The 18,765-nt window shown below is 42.8% G+C and overlaps 1 protein-coding gene, 1 long non-coding RNA gene and 1 other non-coding gene across 39 annotated transcripts in view; 1 reads left to right on the top strand and 2 right to left on the bottom strand.

Moving 5' to 3' along the window:
- Positions 1-13,844, bottom strand: part of LOC134486200 (uncharacterized) — a 31,045-nt gene extending 17,201 nt beyond the window's left edge. For 5 of the 15 annotated variants that reach the window (XR_010065035.1, XR_010065026.1, XR_010065027.1 and 2 more), the window contains exons 1-3: positions 13,470-13,825; positions 5,035-5,118; positions 431-501 (exon numbers count right to left, since the gene is read on the bottom strand). This is a non-coding gene — a long non-coding RNA (uncharacterized LOC134486200). Of the gene's footprint in view, positions 1-430; positions 502-5,034; positions 5,119-13,469 lie in introns of all 15 variants that reach the window. The other 10 variants (XR_010065037.1, XR_010065029.1, XR_010065033.1 and 7 more) reach the window with 5 other exon arrangements.
- The window catches only part of Chd6 (chromodomain helicase DNA binding protein 6), a 161,277-nt gene that overhangs the window by 99,657 nt on the left and 42,855 nt on the right, over positions 1-18,765 (top strand). For 21 of the 23 annotated variants that reach the window (XR_005501897.2, XR_005501896.2, NM_001107797.1 and 18 more), the window contains 3 exons: positions 2,740-2,935; positions 16,266-16,430; positions 18,128-18,307. Coding sequence is in view for 20 of the 23 variants with exons in the window: in NM_001107797.1 (NP_001101267.1) it covers positions 2,740-2,935; positions 16,266-16,430; positions 18,128-18,307 (541 nt within the window). In the remaining 3 variants the exon portion in view is untranslated. Of the gene's footprint in view, positions 1-2,739; positions 2,936-16,265; positions 16,431-18,127; positions 18,308-18,765 lie in introns of those variants that run through there. The other 2 variants (XM_039105111.2, XM_039105112.2) reach the window with 2 other exon arrangements.
- Positions 13,649-13,781, bottom strand: LOC120102052 (small nucleolar RNA SNORA17). The gene has a single exon (XR_005503087.1). It is a non-coding gene; the product is annotated as a small nucleolar RNA SNORA17 (small nucleolar RNA).

Here is an 18,765-nt window from a genome sequence, read left to right as displayed (position 1 = left end):
TTGCTGTACCAGCTGTCAGGTTCTGTCCTCATTTAATTTTATGCCAGACTCTCATACAGAAATGGGAGCACCGCCAGAAGATCTGGCTTAGAAGTAGGGAGAGTGGGGAGTGATTTCACAGTTTAAATAATCCATTTTTAGTTTTTTCTTTAAGAGCACTCCCTCAAAACTAAACATGTGACAGTGAGAATCCTTGTCTCAGCCATTCTGCACACATACTGTGTGAAAACTGTTGTTATGTTACAGCTGCTGGGGTGCTTTCTACTTTATGGAGAAAGCCGTGTGTGTGTGTGTGTGTGTGTGTGTGTGTGTGTGTGTGTGTGTGTGTGTGCGCGCCCACACACCACACCACCCCCTCTCCTCGTGACGTCAGGCTCCCTTCATCCCTCTTTGTTGATTTCTTCCTTCCCAAATGCTCTGCCAGTCCCACCTGAGGATGCACACACAGGCTTGTCCTTTGTCGTAAGACCGTCCTCTGTTCCTGTAGCCTTGCTTGTTGACCTAGAAGGGAAGGAGGCTGTTGTCTACAAGAAACCTAGCCCTGTCTTCTCACTGAGTTGCAGGCTGCTTCTGCCCATCACACACAGCGCGGTACAGAGTACAGCATTGCTTCGTCGGTGCCATTTTGATATTAGGTATACTGAGTCTGCCTTCTGTCAGAGTTTCAAGTGCCCAAACTGTATTAGTGTCCATAACTTACCTCTAATTGCTCTTTTTAGTTCTTAAGCAAGCTCTTCTGTTCAGCATTGAAATGTGGTTACTGTGAAAACCATCGTCAGGTGAATCCGGTCACTGTGAGAACCATTGCCGGGTGAATCTGGCTTCAAATTGGCTACCAACGTGTGGCTAAGCATGCCGATGTGTTTGTATGATTGTCTTGCTGTGAAGTTTCCATAGGTGGGGAATGAGGGTGATGATAGAAATACCCCGTAGGATTGCTGTGAGAATTAAGTGCAGTAATGCATAACCAAGCGTGGACTGCGTACATAGTGTTGGTGCAGAGCAGACTCTGAGGACTCGCTTCTGTCAGTATTGTGGTGGTTACAAATGTTGGATAAAATACTCTAATCCTTTGTCTGTTTCATCTTATGACATAAAATCTCTTTGGTCAGCCTTTTTAACAGCCTGTTTCTAGCCTCTCCTGGCATCTACTACTGTGGCTCCATAAAGTCTTATTCTTTGACATATTCTGATTTTAAAGCAGTACCAAGGACCATGTCCACACTTGTATGTGTGGTTACCTTGTGAGTGTATGAGTGGAAAGCAGTGTCTCGGTGTTGCTGTTAGCTTTGGTGCAGTGTAAGTCTTCATCAGTTAGTTTTCTCTCCACTCATTTCCTTGGCTTTTTTCTTCACGTGTATCTTTTCTTTTCTCAGCTAAATTAGGGCTGTCTTGATGAATTCTGCTTTCAAAGCCATCCCCACATCAAGTCATCTACATTGCCATCTCTGTCATCTTGCCAGTCATCTCACTGGATTAGAGACATTTGTTCCCTGAATTGATCCAAGGTCTTGGCATTGATAGGCTTCAGGTTACTTGGTCTTTTTCTTTAAAACAGTCTTTCAGGCTCACTTATCTTATGTGTACGGATGTTTTACCTACAGGCATGTCATTACTATGTACGTACCTGGTGCCCAAGGAGATCAGAAGACTATGTCAGATGCCCTGGAACTGAAGTTGCATATGATTGTGAACCACCACATAGTTACTGGGAATCAAGCTGGGTCCTCCGCACAAGCACCCAGTGCTCAAACCATTGAGCTCCCAAGCGCAGTCTTTTTCTCAGAATGTTCCTAGTGCTTCTACTTCACCTTTCAGTTTTTGTCAGCTTTGGTGCTCAGAGTAACTTATCCTATAAATTCACTTGTTGTCAGTAGGGTAAACAGAAAGGATATAAAAAGACAGGAAAATTAAGATCGTTGCTATGCATTACTGCTCTGTTAATTCAATAGTATCCACATAAATATTCTTCTGTGTTTTGTTTTCTGAATGGGCAATAGCAGTATGTCTGGGAACATCTTCATTTCCTGTTCTTTATACTCCTTTCTTTACCCCACCATGCTGTCCAAATCTTTCTGATCTCTTGAAGCACAGATGCTCTCCGCCTTACTCCATTGTCCCCTTCATGGTCTTTAGTGTTCTTGTTCCCAGCACATCCTAGAAACCCTTTCTGTGATCTAACTGTGCACATGGAGGTTTTACTCTGCACCTTTAATGTTTCTGAGAAACCAACAGGGTAGAAGTTACCAGTTCACAGCCCAGGCCTGGCAATGTAGTGCCGCAGGCTCCTGACCACTTCCAAGTGCCCTGAGCAACTGAAGACAGAAATGAACTCTGAGCCCAGCTATGAGCACTGCTGAAATCCGTGCTTAAGGCTTATATTTGTCTCTCTGTCAGGAAACAGGCGTTCTTTGCAAGTATAAACTGGGAAATTCGTGAGAATAAGTTGTTTGGACAATGTACTGGGGATCAGTACTTTGTGATTTTTAAATCTTATAGGCATCTTTGATTTATAACTGGCCTTTTTTGTTTTCTTTTGCTTTAAACAAGGAAGACTTTTTTTTTCAGTTCAGTTTTAATCTGCTCTGCCTCTTCTGCAGGGGTTGGGATTCCTTAGACTGGTGTCATCTGGTCCAGATTTGAAGTGGTGTGTTCCAGGCCATTGGACAGCCGCTTGCTATTGTTTGTGCTTTGAACCATGATTAACACCTGGGCTTTCATTCATTTGGGTCCCCTCAGATACACCTATGAGCGAATTGATGGGCGAGTACGGGGAAACCTGCGCCAGGCAGCCATCGACCGGTTCTGTAAGCCAGACTCAGACCGCTTTGTCTTTCTTCTGTGCACCAGAGCGGGAGGCCTGGGAATCAATCTCACAGCTGCTGATACCTGCATCATATTTGATTCTGACTGGAACCCACAAAATGACTTGCAGGTAACCATTAGGATGATAACTCTTTATCTAGCTGTCCTGACTCCCAGAATTTCATAACAAAGCCTGGCTTAGTTATAGATGGTCTGCAGTGCTGCATGCTGTGGGGTCAGCTCTTAGGGATTTGACCAGGAGAAGAAACTAAATGAAAAGTAGGTGTTCACCTTCCCACTAATTAGAGAGTACTTCTCTCCCTTTAGTTGAAATGAAGTAATGTTTTCGGTACCAGCCTCCAAATACAGACTAGAACTGCTGTTATCAAACTTAAATATCTGGCCTTTTCCCTTCAGTTTGTTTGATGTCATATGTCCATTATGTGAATGAATTTTTTAAAAAGTGTGAAAGCTCTGTAGTGTGGCAGAGGGACAGGCTCTCTCACTAGGCTGTCTGCTCTCTCTTTAATGTATATGTCAGAAGTTACATGTGTCTACTTTAGTGGATACGTAGATTCTGTTTTCCAATTGCAGTCACACTAAAAATAACATGTGACTTTACACAGATTATTGCAAAAAACATGTTAAGCATAAAAAACGGACAACAGGTCAACAAGTAAAAGTGCTTGCCACCAGGCCTGACAAGTTAAGTCTGATACCCAGGACCCACATGGTTTGAAGAAGAGAACCAACTCCCGAGATTTGTCCTTAGACCTCCACATGCACACACTCTGCATGCGGGGACACACACACACACACACACACACACACACACACACACACACACACATTAAATTTAAGTGTAATAAAAGCAAATATAATGAACAGTAAGAAAAGAGTAGTGCCCCTATTTGGAATTCATCAGCTCTGTTCCAAAATAAATTAAGTGCAGCTACCAGATTGTACAGTGGTTCAGCCTTATAATTTTCCAACTTCTCACAAAAACTATTAGAAAATAGACTCGTATCCATTATTATTCACAGTTAACTTCATCCTCATGTACACTGAATCTTGAATTATTTGCTGATGCTAACTAAGATCATTAGTGTGCAGGGTGGGACATATGTATAAATGGCTCATAATCTAATAAATCATTGATCTAAAATATTAGGAGGCTACAGCTTCATTTAACTCAAGAAGAATTTCAGGGGCTGCTGCAAGAGAAGGGATGCCAGGAAGAGGGTACCAAACTGAAGGACAGGCCCTCTTTCCTACCTGCTCTCTTCCACAAAGTTATTCTTCCTGTTCTTTTCTTTTAATGAGTCTCTAAGTAATCTTTTGTGTGATGAAAACAGTGTAGTAGTTGAAAGCCAGTGTATTACATACTGAGTTAGCTAAAACTTAGGAGAAATACCATGGTAAATTACCACAAAGTAAATTGTGTGGCACTCTGTTCAATATCTGGCTTCAAATTAAACTGGTTGTAAATAATTTACTGTCAGTTCTTTGTCCTGGCAAAGAGATATTAGAATCAAAGATGGGTTGCTAAATTTCATAAGTACAGTTTTTGAATAAGTAACATATGGTCATCGTTAAAGTTGAAAGGCAAAAGCTAGTATTTGATCTCTCTGTGAACGAGCCTAATTTGGAGTTAGAGATGTGGGTCAGTGAGAGAGCGCTTGCCTATCTTATGCAAAGCTCTAGGTTCAATTCCCAGCAGCTAAAAGTATCCAAGATTTAAAACAAAACAATAAAACTAGGAAAGTATTACCTTTGGGGCTGCCACCTATTTATTGAATTGTTCTATTTGAATGTAGCTCATGCCCATGTATATTATCTTTGCTCAACAAAGTCACAGTGGTGGCTATAGATAGGTTGGCAACAGAAACCTCAAAAGTCACACAGTGGTTAGCATTAGGCTCTTTGCCAGTGGTTGACCAACCCTAGCAGATCGCCTCTTGAGCCCTTGGCAGCTGTGAAGCTCCATGTTCCTTTGTGATGCATATTCAACATTAGATGTAAGACAAAATGTCAAGGAGAAGAGGAGTATAAGAAACCAAAACTGAGCGGCCAATGTGGACATGTCTGCAGGAATTTCCAGAAGGGAAATTGGAAGCATAAGGCCAGAGGCAGACATTTTGGAATCATAATGCCTCACATAATGGATTGTAAACATTGACATTGAATAGGTAAAATATTGAGAAAAGCAAAAAGGTGAGAGTGCCTTACCTAATGGAGAGGTGAAGTCATCTAAGAGGACTGATTTCATGTACAGCAACCAAAGGAAGTGAGTTGAACTGCCCAGAGTTAGATCTGTGAAGAGAGGAGACACTTTGGAATGGCTACTGTTAATATGTACTGCCAGGGACGTGCAAAAGATAAGAATATTAGTGAAGTCATGCAGAAGTTGTGAAGTAGTGTGAACTTATTCAGGGTGCTATCAGTTTGTGAGCTTCCTCTGGCTATCAGCCTGGATGAAGAGACCCAGAAGACCAATACTGCAGATGGTCCTAGGTGGCAGCTTGCATGCAAGAACATCACAAAGTGTAATGAGTGAGGAGTCAGTAAGACTGCCCAAGTCATGGTCAGAATTCTAAGGTTTTTGGCTCTTGATCTTCAGACTAGCTTCTCTGTTTCTGATCCACTTTTATTGGTTATTATTCAAGTTTCATTAAAGTATAGGGTAGTTTAAAGACAAGGAATTATATTGATAATTATTGGGAAGTAATTGGTGTATTAAAAAGACAATATGAATCTTAAAGGTGCAATTCAAGTTGTAATCTACAGAGATGAACACATACACGAACACACTTCCTTCCTTGTGACATTTCCCCTGCACATGGGCACTTATATACAAAGGAGGGGAAAGCTGAGACTCGGACACTCAGACCACCCTGTGATTGCCAAGACTTTAGCTAAATCATCTGGGAAGATGGCTAAACTGAGATGCTAACACTAATCAAAAAGGAAGATCTATTAGATCTTTCCCAAGAACTATTCTTGTTCAGGACATTTTCTTTGCATGTATTTATTTGCACATGCCAATATTTTTAATAAATGAATCATCTATTGTCTTTGGAAAATAGATTTAGTCATAAGCATTTATCTAGGAATGGGTTAAGGCACATACAACTTATACTGCCTGATACGAACATCAAACCATGGAAAAGAGAGTTCATTTTGAACTAGATTTTAACTTCTGTTGTGAAATTTTAGCAGACAGCTCATTTCATTTGAAAGAAAATGGGATTTCACTGAGGTCTCAAATGATATGGCAATATTTTGACCAATCCAAAGTTGTTTTTGCAAGGATAAACTATATTTTTTAACTAATTTCTGGTGGATCCCTGTAGGACCTTAAAGGTAAAGCAAGCATGATTGTAGAAAGAGTGGGCTCTACCAAAGTACACCTGAGACTGAGTCAGGGAGTTTTGGTGCTGAGCAAATACAAGGTGGTTATCTCAAAGAATTTATTGTGACTTTGCCATTTCAGAGGTTGCACGCCTCTTACCTTCAGACCTGCAGCAGGGCAACACATCATGGTGTCAGGCTCGTGGCAGAGTAGCCTGTTCAATTATGGAACAAGCTAGGAAGCAGAGAATCAATAGCTGGTTCCAGTATCCTCTTGAAAGACATCTCTACGTCAACCTAATCCTCTTCGGTTAGGACCCACTTCTCATAATTTTCTGTAGTGCCAAGCACACCTTCAAGGCATGTCTGTGGCCTGGGGAACACTGGAAAACCAGTCAAGCATCACAAAATAATCCTGTTTCCTTTTAGAGTTTTTCACTGTTACTGTGCATCCATTCAACCCTCTGATTCTTTTCTGGAGAGGGAGAGGTGTTTAAGGTGGTTTGTATCTTGGTTTTGGTTTTGGTTTTGGGAGTCAAAACTCATACTCCATAGCTTAGATCTGAGTGGGACTCAGATCTTCCTGCTCCACCTTTTGATTTCTGTGCCACCACGCCTGGCTAGAGATATTTTTAAATTTAGATCTTCATAAGACATCATTATTGAATATCATCTGCTACTTACTTTATCTCGTTTGCCCAGTAAATCATATCCTGCCCCCATGCCTAGATGGAATCAGTTCAAAAATAGACGCAAGTAAACGATAGAGCATCAAAACATTTGCCTTAAAGTCTAAAGGCACTTAAACACTAGAGCTAGACTTATAGCCAGAATTTGGCTCACTGACTCGTACACGTGCACATTCTCCTGTCTTGGCTAAGCATGCCACGTGTCCCTCTATAGAGTGGAAGGTCCCTGATAAGCCTGCTAGTCACAGAGAATTGTGTTTAGAGTCAAGAAAGAGGGACTCCGTGGGGGAAGGGCTCCAGTCCTTCAGCAGCAACAGCAGCAGTGCCAAGGTTCCCTTTAACACCAGAGCTTAAGAAATGGCAGTGGTGGAAACAACAGCTTAAGAAAGAAGTGCAGTAATGAAAACTTGGTTTCTTCTTAGAAAGCAGGTCTTGCTGAAGGTAGAGAAGAGCCTCATAGGACTACAGGGTGTCGAGCTCTCTCTCCCTCTCAAAGCACCCTCCTTGTTGCTGCTCCATAACAGCCTGTTGAGTTCCCCAGACTTGAAGAGAGCTCAGCTTAACAGTTGTGGACAGCACAGTTCAAGGGCTGTGTCTTAATGCTCCCTGACGGTAGAATTGGGAAACCATAGAAGCAGATGTCCTGGCTGGAGGAGTTTGAAAGCGAGAAAAGGAATCCACACTGAGGAGACAACCCCTTCTGTGGCCATAGAAGAACTCTAGGAACTTTCCACAGTGCTCCAGAGACGGTGGGGGGCTGGTTCCTCCTCCTACTTATGAGAAAATGACAGCGCCTTGACTCATATTCAGGGTTGGAAAACTGGTCAGGAAATTCAACAGCAAAATAAAAGTGGTTGAATTATGGAAAGACTGGGAGTTTTTCTTTTTTTAACTTGTAATTGTGCAGGTTTTAATTAAGGAATAAGTATAAAGTGTTAAGGAAAACATGCTTTTAAAATGTTATAAAGCTGCTAACTTGGAAGCGAATGTGGGCAAGAAGAAACAGCTTTGTGTTTGGGTTTTTGTCATGGATTTTTAAGTCTATTTTAGACAGGGTCTCACTCTGTAGCCCTGGTTAGCCTCAAACTCAGTCCTCCTGCCTCTGCCACCTGAGGCATGAGCTGTACCTTACCTGACTGGTTTAGGTTTTGTTTGTTTTGTTGTTTTGTTTTGTTTTGTTTTGGTTGGTTGTACTTTTCGCTTATTTTTGGTACCATCCCTTTCATTTGTACATGGTTGTCAAAGGTGTAGTATGATCTTTCTGACTTGGACTTGAGATTGGCAGTAGTAAACTGAGGGCAGAATAAGTAAACTACGGGGTCTATAGCTGTTCTGTTTTCTTAAAGCATTGTATCAGGCTTTTGTTAATCTCAGATGTATCAAAAAGTAAAGAACAAAGTGTGAGTCTACAAATCAGAAAGTCGAAGCTCTGATTTTTTTCCCTGGGGTGAAAGATTGTAGCATCCCTGCCCAGCTGTGTGCTGTCCCACTCTGCACCCTTGCGATGCATCTCATTTGGATTGCTGTCTGTTCCTAGTGTTTCTCTCTGCCTTACTTTTGTGTATGTGAGTTCTGATTAGGAAAATAAATACTTTGAGATTTGACTGTATAATGACAAGTCTCTTAAATGTGACAAAAGCTACTTATCCTGTTGTCACTTCAGGTAAATTGTCTTGGGAGAAAGAGCATATGTTTGTCTGCTGATGTCATTTAGCTGCTTGTTTTTCTTGGTTAACAAGAAACGCAGAGGCGAGGATTCTGGGACAAATGTGGTATCTTCATTGTGGTCAGAGACCCATATTCCTTCTTTCTTTTTGTTCTACAAACTTCCATGTGTGTGATTAATGTCATCTTGGCCTCAACCTGAGGCAGACAAAAGAAGGCAGTCAAGTGTGATACCTTTGTGTGGATTCGCAGACCCTTCCTATGGATGACTCTGTAGACTGTCCCATCTCCTGGGTGGGGTGGAATAACCCCTCCATGGCTGGGTATGTAAGTGCCTTCATTTGAGCACATTTCTGCCCTATATAAAAGTTGGGCTTTAGGCATGAATAAGGAAGGAAATGTGTATACTGTGTCATATAGTGTGTACATGACACCCCTCTGCGAGACCTTTGCCTTGAATACTTACTCAACGTTTTCTTGAAGTTACCTTCAAACCCATAGAACCCAGGGGAAAAAGTGTTTTTCTAGATCAGCGATTCTCAGCCTGTGTGTCACAGGCCACTTAAGGCCATCCGAAAGAAAGCACAGATGTTTACATTATAATTCATAACAGCAACGTTGCAGTTATGAAGTAGCAACAAAACTAATGTTATGGTTGGGGGTCACTCCAACATGAACTGCATTAAAGAGTTGCAGCATTAGGAAGGTTGAGAATCACTGTGGCCTGTCAGCCATACTGTCTACCATAATCACGTTATTCTTTAATTATATTTTTATATTTATTTTTATTATAGCTATTTATTTATTATGAGGGATGTGCACCACAGCAGAAATGTGGAGGTCAGAAGACACCTGTGGGAGTTGGTTCTTTCCTGTGGGACCCACTGAGCCATCTTGTTAGCCCAGTGGTCACTGCCTTTACCTACCAGAATTATCCAACAGAACTCCCACAAACAGGGTTGCTATCACATAATATACTGAAGGAACAAAATGTTTTAAATTCAATTAACTGTCAGTAAAAAAATTGAATAAACTGTAGTATATACTTTTGAAAAAAGAATGAGATAGCTCTGTGAACTGCTGTGGAATCTATATTGGTAAATGAAAAGAAAGAAAGAAAATATGTGTGTGTGTATGGTATATAAAAGCATTCATTCATCTGGGGAGTAAGGCAGTTTCACCGTGTTAACTCTGGCTAGCCTGGAGTCAGGCTGGTCTTACATACTAGCGTTTATTTTAATGGGCTATTACATTTATGCCTGTCTCTCCCTGCTCTGACCACGGCATGGTCAAAACAAAACAAAGCAAAACAGTGTGTGCATTTTTAATGCTTTCCTGTAGAGGGCGCTAGGAAGCAGTGTACATGACAGAAGTAAGCTCAGAGCCGCTGTGAAGACTTTATATTATTATACAGTTAACTTCTTAGATTTTTAAAAAGTCAAAATGTTTAATTTCAGTTTACCTTCCACATCACTTCCTATGGCATTTACATCTTACATAATCGTAATATAATGAGTTACTTGAACCAGGAGATCGACGCACATAGAGTATTACTGATAGATTCCCATGAGTCCCGTGTATGGGAAACTGGTGGTTCAGAATCCCCATCCACCAGAAGCCATGCCCCCTCAGCACCCTTCAGGCTGTGGCGGTGCCCTTGTCCTTCCTTCCTTCAGTTACCAGTACACTTTAAAAGGTACTGGCAAGCTCTTTAGACTGTCCCTTGATGTGTTGGTTTGTATTTGCCCGATTTTTTTTTCTTAGATGTAAAATTAGGCATTTCAGGCAACACTATCATAGAAATAATCATAGTATCACATTCAGGGCTTCCTGTTGGAGCACATGATGTCCCTGTCTAGTCACTTGTAATGAGATTTTGACTTACGTTGCTGTCTCCTAAGCCTCTCAATTTTAAAATAGCTTTTACTTTATGAAATTAGTTAGGTATCTTATGAGTAGATACTTTGGGATCGTACAAATTCACTGTTTCTCACTCCTCCATTGCTGTAAACATCCAGCAACAGATTTGCCCTCCGTCAGTATTACCAAATTGTTTGGCTGGTGCTAATTTTTGTTTCCATCATTTCTTCTATATTTTTGAATGGGAATAATAATTATTTTTGTCCCATTTATTTAGTTGGGGTTCATGGATATTTATGTTTTGTATTTTGTTGGTGATTGTTTTATGTTGGGCTCTTACTGCATTAGCCAGGCTGACCTATAGTTACTAGGGTCACAGAGTCCTCCTGCTTCAGCCTCCTGAGTACCTAGGACCACAGACATGTATGGGTACAGCTGTCTATTTTGTGTTATAATCCACGACCCTCAGTTTGTCTAATGCTCTTCATAGCCCACTCACATCATCTAAGCAATTCTTCACTTTTTTAGGTAAAATATTCAGATTCATGGTTTTTTTTTTTTTTGGTTTTTTTTTTTTTTTTTTTTTTTTTTTTGGTTCTTTTTTTCGGAGCTGGGGACCGAACCCAGGGCCTTGCGCTTCCTAGGCAAGTGCTCTACCACTGAGCTAAATCCCCAGCCCCCAGATTCATGTTAATATTTTTTCTGACAAGGTCTTGGAATTGGCTATTTCTCTACAGGTTCCTATTCTTTTTATTTGAGAAAAGTGTTTAGTGGTCAAGATCTGAAGCCAAAATAATGCCATCACCTCTAATCTTGGCACTTGGGAGGTGGGAATAGAAAATCAGGAGATCAAAGACAGCCTTGACCCACATATCAGGTTTGCCACCAGCCTAGGTTACATAAGACCTGTCTCAAATAAACAAGTAAACAAGTAAACAAAGAAAGCTAGGTCTGGCTGCTAGGTGTGCCCGTGGCTAGGCCCTCTGGGCAGATGGACCAGGGATAGATGTACGCGTCTGCCAGCACGAGCACTGCTGTGCTGCAGAGACCCACACGGAGCGGGGCTCCGATGCCAGCCGGTTGCGGGGCAGTGGATTTATTCAGTCACATCTAGCATAAAAATCAAGTGGAGTCAAGAATACTGACCAACATTTTGTAAAAATAAATTTACCAAAACAGATCTCTAATCTATACTAGATTATTTCATCTAGGATATTACACTATATAAACAAAAGCATTCTTTTCCAAAGATTCTTAGTTTAGTTCTATTCCTCCATGCCTGATTGTTTGATTGGTTTTTTGCTACAAAGTCTCATACCCCAGAGTGTCTTCAACTTCCCTGTGGAACAAAGATTGGCTTTGAACTTAAAATGCCCGTTTCTGCATCCCAAGAGCTGGGTTTATGGGTCCATGGTACCACACTCAGCTGGAAAGTCAGTTCTTAAAATGTAGAAACAAAATGAGCCATTGGATCTCTTTGTGTATTAGGGAGGCAGCATAGGCCCCAGCAAGCAAATTATAAATATAAATCATTTATGCATTTTTTGTTTGATAGACTTATATTTTTCAATTTGGATAGACTTTTATCTAGATTTCAACAAGTAGGTTTGTATTTTTTCTATTTACTTTATCATATTTGTCCATTTTTTTCAGTCTTTTTCTCTGAGTATGTACATAGACATTTAAATTGAGAATTAGGGGCCTTTTTTTTTAACTTTTTATTGGTTGTGAATTACACATCATGCACCCCAATCCCAGTCATCTCTCCAGCTCCTCATCCCCACCCTCCACCCTTATATCCTCACCCCCAACAGAGAAAAAGAAGATCACTGTGGAAGCTATAGAGTGTCACAGTATGTCCCAGAGTGTGCCCTTTTGTCCATACTTCTTTGCTTGCACATGTCCATTACAATAACTTGTTGGTCAGGTACAAGGCCTCTGCCTATCAATACGGGAACCCCACTGGGATTCTCTCAAATATTCTGTTGTTACCCTGTGTCGTGGAGACTCCATAGTTCTAGATCTGTAGCACCAGCCTTCATGCACTCCAGCAGTTCATAGATGGGGGAGATGTTGTGGTAGGCCATCTCAAAGCCCTGGATCTGGGCCCCAGAGGAGTCTGAGCTCATAATCCTGCCGGCTCTCCTGCCCTCAGGGCTCCTGCCCTCAGGGCTGGCTCACTAGCAGCCCGGCCTCCAGCAGGCCAGCTCTTCCCTGCTGCCCAGGTGAGGTTCGGGGCCTGCTTTCCCAAGAGTGAGACTCCCACTCTGATGACCTCACAGCCAGCCTTCCTGCCTGCCTGCCATAGGTGGCACAGCCCTTGTGAGAAGGGGTGGGATGCTGCTCGTGTCGTCTTACATAGACGAGTGGCAGGGCTAGATCTCCCACACTCACACCCTCAGGCCGGCTCACCTGTGCCCCCACCACCAGAGTCAGCTCTACTGTGGTGCCCAGGTGAGGTGCAGGGCCTGCTCCAGAGTGCTGCAGCTGGAGAGAGGCAGGGTCGGGTCTCCTGCCTGTCACAGGTAGGGGAGTAGGGAGATTGTCTCTCCCTCACCTAGGCCAGCCACCATGTTCTGTGTCCTCTGGGCTGTTTAACTACAACTCCCAAAATGTACTACAGGACCTGCTTTCCCCCAGGGCCAGCTTGCCCATGGTGCCCAGGTTAGGGATGGGCCAATTCTGCATAGCCCACTGACATCCACTTTGATCTCTGGTGGCAGCCCAGACCAGGAACATACGCCTGGCCTTTGGTGGTAACAGACCCTGCTGCTACAGAGCCACCAACCCAGTTGCGCTCCTCCATCCCTGTGGCAGCATAGGCCTGGACCCCACCATGGTCCTACATGACGTCACCAACTACTCAAATCTGGCTGTCCTCACTCCCCTCCAGTCTCCAGTCTGCCTTCTTCATTGTGCCTGCATCCTCCTGTTTCTCTGTCTCTCCCATTTTCCACCACTTCCTTCTCTTAGTGGTACCCAGAATCTCTGAGTGTCTGGGGTTGTCTCTGCAGTGGTCTCAGAAGTGCTATGCCCCAATCGTGAATTATGGTACTGGGGAGGGGTCATCTTGGGGATGGTCTGACCCTTAGAGCTTACATAGTCCTGGGCTGGTGGTCATCTCAGGCTAGCTCCTTGTCTGGGCCTCTGTCTGCTGGTCTTCTTAGGGATCATTCCTCACCTGGCCCACCTGAATGGCCCCTTGAAAGAGTCCCGTGTCCTGGGAGCTGGTCCAGGCCTGCCTAGTGCCAGACTTCCCAGGCTCACTTTTTTCAGGGAATGTTAGGCTACTAATTATTCAGATGTTCATAAGTCAGAACACGAGAGTGTAGACATGACCTCTCTCATCTCTGGCACCCACTGATGCACATGTGACACAGCAGCCACACCTGCAGCATGTGTCAGGACGGGAAACCCTTCACCTTCTACACACTCAGGTCTCAATTCCATGTACACAGAGGCCTACTCTTGTGTAACCATGGTGTAGTTCTTAGAATCAGGAAGTAAGAGCACAGTTCTTTAGTCCTCTAGTCCATACTGAAATGGCGCCATTCCATTTCTTTCTTGCTCCTTTGTAGTTCTCAAGATCAAACCCAGGATCCACATCACATTTGCTCTTTAGCCTCCTTTAATCTGGATCATCTCCGTAGCTTTTCTTTTTGTTTGAAGTTTTTGTTAAGTGGTCACTGGCTGGCCTGTAGGCTGCTTCTAATGCAGACTGCTTGCTCAGCAGTGAATTCAGATCTGGTCCCTACTAATTGATACATCCTTCTGGGATATCAGAATCACAGAAACATGTCTTCATTGTCTGATCAGGTGCACTATGATCACATTGTTTTCCTTCTCCTTTGAAATTTTAAGTAGTCTTAGAGAAATACACTGGAACTGGGCTTGTTTGTTGCCAAAGTTTCACTTGTGGTTTTAGTTTCCGTTAAACTAAACTACACCTGAAGGTGTAGCCCAGGGTGAGTCTTCTACCTCAGATGATCCCATTAAGAAAATGTCTTGCAAGCATGCCTAGTATTATTTAGGTAGTTCTCATGTAATCAAGTTAACAACCAAGATAAGCTATTACAACATGAAATTGGCCTCTGCTTGGCAGGCTTCGGTTTTCATGCTGTTTGAGCACTGAGAAAAAGGATTCTGGTGTCATTTTCAACCAGAGAGATAGGGGAAGGATCTGATTCTAACTAGGGTGATTACCTGATAGGCAGACTTAAGACTCTCTACTTAGACTTACCTCCCCAACCCCAGTCATTCAGACTCATGTTCAGTGGAATGGTAGCTTCCTTTAAACAGCCTGGCAATTGATCCATGGTTTTACTGCTTGCCATTCTATTCTGGATGCTGGGATTGCAGTAAGACCATGAGACAGAAGCAGGGATCTGAGGCTGTCAGTTTTCTTCGGCCACTGTCTCACTCATCTGAGAGGGCACATTCTCACTGCTCATGTTCACTTCAGTCAGAACAAGAAAGCGCTCAAGTCTGCAAGGAGACCTGCAAGCTTCACATAGATGGCATGGCCGTTCCTCATGGTCAGTGTCAGGGACACCCTTCTGTGCTTGCTTCTGGGGTTGGGGGTAGAGGGACATTTCTTGTTGAAGAAAAGAACAAAAACAGTAAGAATCCTTTTTAAATAAGTGAATCTAGCTTTATGTAGGACATACAAAAAGAGCCATTGAATATGTTATAAGCAAGGTAACCATTGAAGACTATTGGTCTTCAATACAATATACAGGCACAAACACACACCTACACCTAATCATTGAATCATACTGATAACCTCTATTCTAACATCAGAGTCATTCTGTAGAGTCTCTCTCCATTGTCTTCTGGACCATGTCAAAATAGCTCAGAGATCGATCTGAGGAGTCTCCCATAGGTTATATTTGAATAGCTTTGACAACTAAGTTCAATAGAACATACCAACTGTACTATGTGACCTCACTGTGTTCCTTAAAGAACTAATAATGAAAACCTAGTAAGGTTTTTATTAGGAATCAAATGTTTAACTTTTCTTTAATAATGGTGTATTAGGGCAACCAAACTGTTAATGAAGACAGTTGTAACCCATAATAAAGAAACGCATGTATACAGTGGCCTTCTGTCTCATAACAGACACAGATAAATGTGCTTGTGGATGGAATTTGAAAGCCCATCTGTGATATGCCTGTCCAAAAATCAGATCTTGATCTAATCAAGTTGTAAGCTCTAATTCCAGTTTAGAGGAAATAAAAGGGGCAAAAAGCACCCACTCCCTCGGGGACATAGCCCAGATACAATGAGCATGGTGGGAGGACAGAGCCAGCACACTGCAGTAAACTGAGTGCGAAGGCTAGAAGGCTGGTTGAGGTTAACAGTTATTTCGTTTGTGGGGGTACTTAGTTTAGAGGTAGAACTCTTGCTTCGAATGTGTCAGAACTTTCCATTTCTAGTGCTGCAGGTGGAAAAGAACAGACTTGATTTTAAGTATAGCAGTGGTGGTGTGCTATGTTTTACCTTTAGACGTCCATATTAGAAGACATAAGGATTAGAAGCATTCTGCTTAGGATTTTCTGCGTCACCATTAATGGGGAGTGGTAGAAAGGAAGCAAGATTGTCCACAAGAGTCACTATGCTTTCCTGTTTTTGTCAATGTTTGAAATTTAAAAATAGAAGAGAAGCAGTGTGCCTGCCTCTGAGGCATTATTCACAGACGTAGAGCAGCATCCTGAGGTGAGCCTCTCCACCCAGTAGTCTGGGAACCCATTGGTAAAGAAAGGAGTAGCTCCCAACATGACAAGACACCAGCTGTAAAAGTTGACCACTCACCCCACAGGGGCTTCTGTCATTGTATCTGTGTGAAATGTGAGTGTATATATATGGTGACAAAATGTGTGTGACCCTTCTTCCCAGGCTCAGGCCCGGTGTCATCGTATAGGCCAGAGCAAAGCCGTAAAGGTATATCGCCTAATCACTCGAAACTCCTATGAGCGGGAAATGTTTGACAAGGCCAGCCTGAAGCTGGGCCTGGACAAGGCTATTCTTCAGGACATCAACAGAAAGGGCAGCACCAATGGAGTGAGTACATTGCACCGGCCCCGGAGCACTGCGGAGGGTGTGCCTTTGATCCCACACTAGGCAGATGGTTCTTGGAGTCAGACCAGTTTGGGATAGATAGTGAGACTGTCTCAAAAGTAAACCAAAAAGGAGCACTTGTCAAGGTTTTTCCTTCTTAAAGCTGTTTCTGGGTTCCCTTTCACCATTTTGACTCTGTCCTCCATAGCATAGTTAAGTAATCCACCATAACAGAATGTTTTGGAGGCAGTCTCTGCATTTTCTAAATGGATAAAGGCAGTCTGGGAACCAGGGTGTGCTAAGGCTCCTCTGTATGCAATAACATTTAAGTAAAGTTTAACCACACCCATCAGAGCTGTTATGCCAAAGGCCTAACATTTTACAGTGGATTTGTTACCTTACCTCATCTCACACACCAGACTTCAGGCTGCTTTTTTCTTACTAAGATTTACTTGGTTTATTTCATGTGTATGAGTGCTTGTCTGCATCTGTGCATGTGTACCATATGTGTGCCTTGGTGGCTGCAGATTCCAGGAAAGGGTGTCCCATCCCCTGGAACTGGAGTGACAGATAGTTGTTAGTTGTTGTGTAGGTGCTGGGAGCCATATCTCTGTAAGAGCAGTCAGTGCTCTTAACTACCGAGCCACCTCTCCAGTTTGACTTTGACCTTAATAATGTGATGGAGTCCATGTTGTCTGTGTTCCTATGACGATAACAATGTGCAGTATTTCAAAGGTGTTCATTGTGTGATGATCAGTAAATAATAAATGAACAAAATTAGCTTAAAGTATGATAATTAACCTCTCTGTCTAACTGGGCATAGTAACACATGCCTGTTATCCCAACACATGGGAAGTGGAGACGGTCAGGACGGCGGTCAGGACGGTCAGGACGTCAAGGCGAGCCTCTGCTACACGTGAATTTTCAAGGCCCACCTGGGTACATTAAGACCCAGTCTTAAAACAATGACAACTGTTAAAATTACTGCTAAAATTCTTAACTCATTGTCAAGTACAGAACAGCATGCCGAAGCCCTTCATCTTTAGGTTTAGAACATCAGTAATGGAACTAAGACCTTAGTGCAGATGTTCTATATCCTTAGCTATGCGTGTGTTGCTAACCATCATACTCCAAATTGCCCATCCTGGGAGCCATGGAATTCCCTGTTGTGATTGCAATAAAGAGAACCAGATTGTTAATTAGAAACAGGAAAGGATGTTTTGAACTCCATTTCCTGTTATCAACAAGTGGTTGAAAGATCACACTTGGCACAGGCTCCTTTTTTTAGTTAAGGAGTGACATCATTTCCATTATAAATGTACTTATTTAATAATGAATAAATCATTTTTTCAGCTCGTGTGGTACATCTGGAAGCTTTAAAGACATAAACTCAAACTAAAATATTAAAATAAGATGTCACGTATATCCTCTCCAATGGTGCATAGTTTTAATTGCTTATGACATTTGATGATAACCAGTGTCCTGAAGAATGTTAGACATTTGGCTCATGTGGTAGGCTTTGTTCCAGAGCTCCCTATAGAAAATTGCCTGCCTGGCTGCCCTGCATAGTAGCCAGGGCACCGTCCTCTGTCTTGTCTTCCTATCATGTGCAGTTAGTAGAGCAGCTATATCCTGAGTCACGAGGGCCACATTTGAAGCTGTTCTTTCTTGTGCATTTTCCACTTTGGTGACCTGCTCAGGTGCAGCAGCTCTCAAAAATGGAAGTAGAAGATTTGCTCCGGAAAGGTGCTTATGGAGCTTTAATGGACGAGGAGGATGAAGGCTCCAAGTTCTGTGAAGAGGACATAGACCAGATTCTGCAGAGACGGACCCACACCATCACCATCCAGTCAGAAGGGAAGGGCTCCACTTTTGCCAAGGTAGGTGATCCTCCCCCCACCCCAGTGATCATTTGGGAAGAGAAGGGAGCACTGTTTCTTCTTTCAGCTCATTAATGCAGCTTCTGTTCCTCCAAATACAGTCTCTTGATGATGTAGACACTTAGAGATACCGACTGTAGTGAGGAGAAGCTAGTGGCCCCATGCAGGTAGACACTAGTCTGTACTTCTTCTGTCTACTCTTTGCAAGAACTATTCCAGAACCGTCGAGTGGACATCTTCATGCTTTTGTAAAGTTTTCTTTTAATGCTATCAGAGTAGCTCTCCACCGCACATTCCACTCCTCAACTCAAGCAGGCATTCTTACTTCACAGGGATGGGTTTTCAAAACATCCCAGCCACTTGGCTGAGGATCTCCTTCCTCTGTTGTTCAGGTCACTGCGTTTAGACCTCTGCAGATTGGCTAATTCCCATGAGGGCTTTTGTGACCTGTTGTGATC

Source organism: Rattus norvegicus, chromosome 3 (assembly GCF_036323735.1).
Source record: "Rattus norvegicus strain BN/NHsdMcwi chromosome 3, GRCr8, whole genome shotgun sequence".
NCBI lineage: Eukaryota > Metazoa > Chordata > Mammalia > Rodentia > Muridae > Rattus > Rattus norvegicus.
This window is presented reverse-complemented; position numbering and strand designations above follow the sequence as displayed.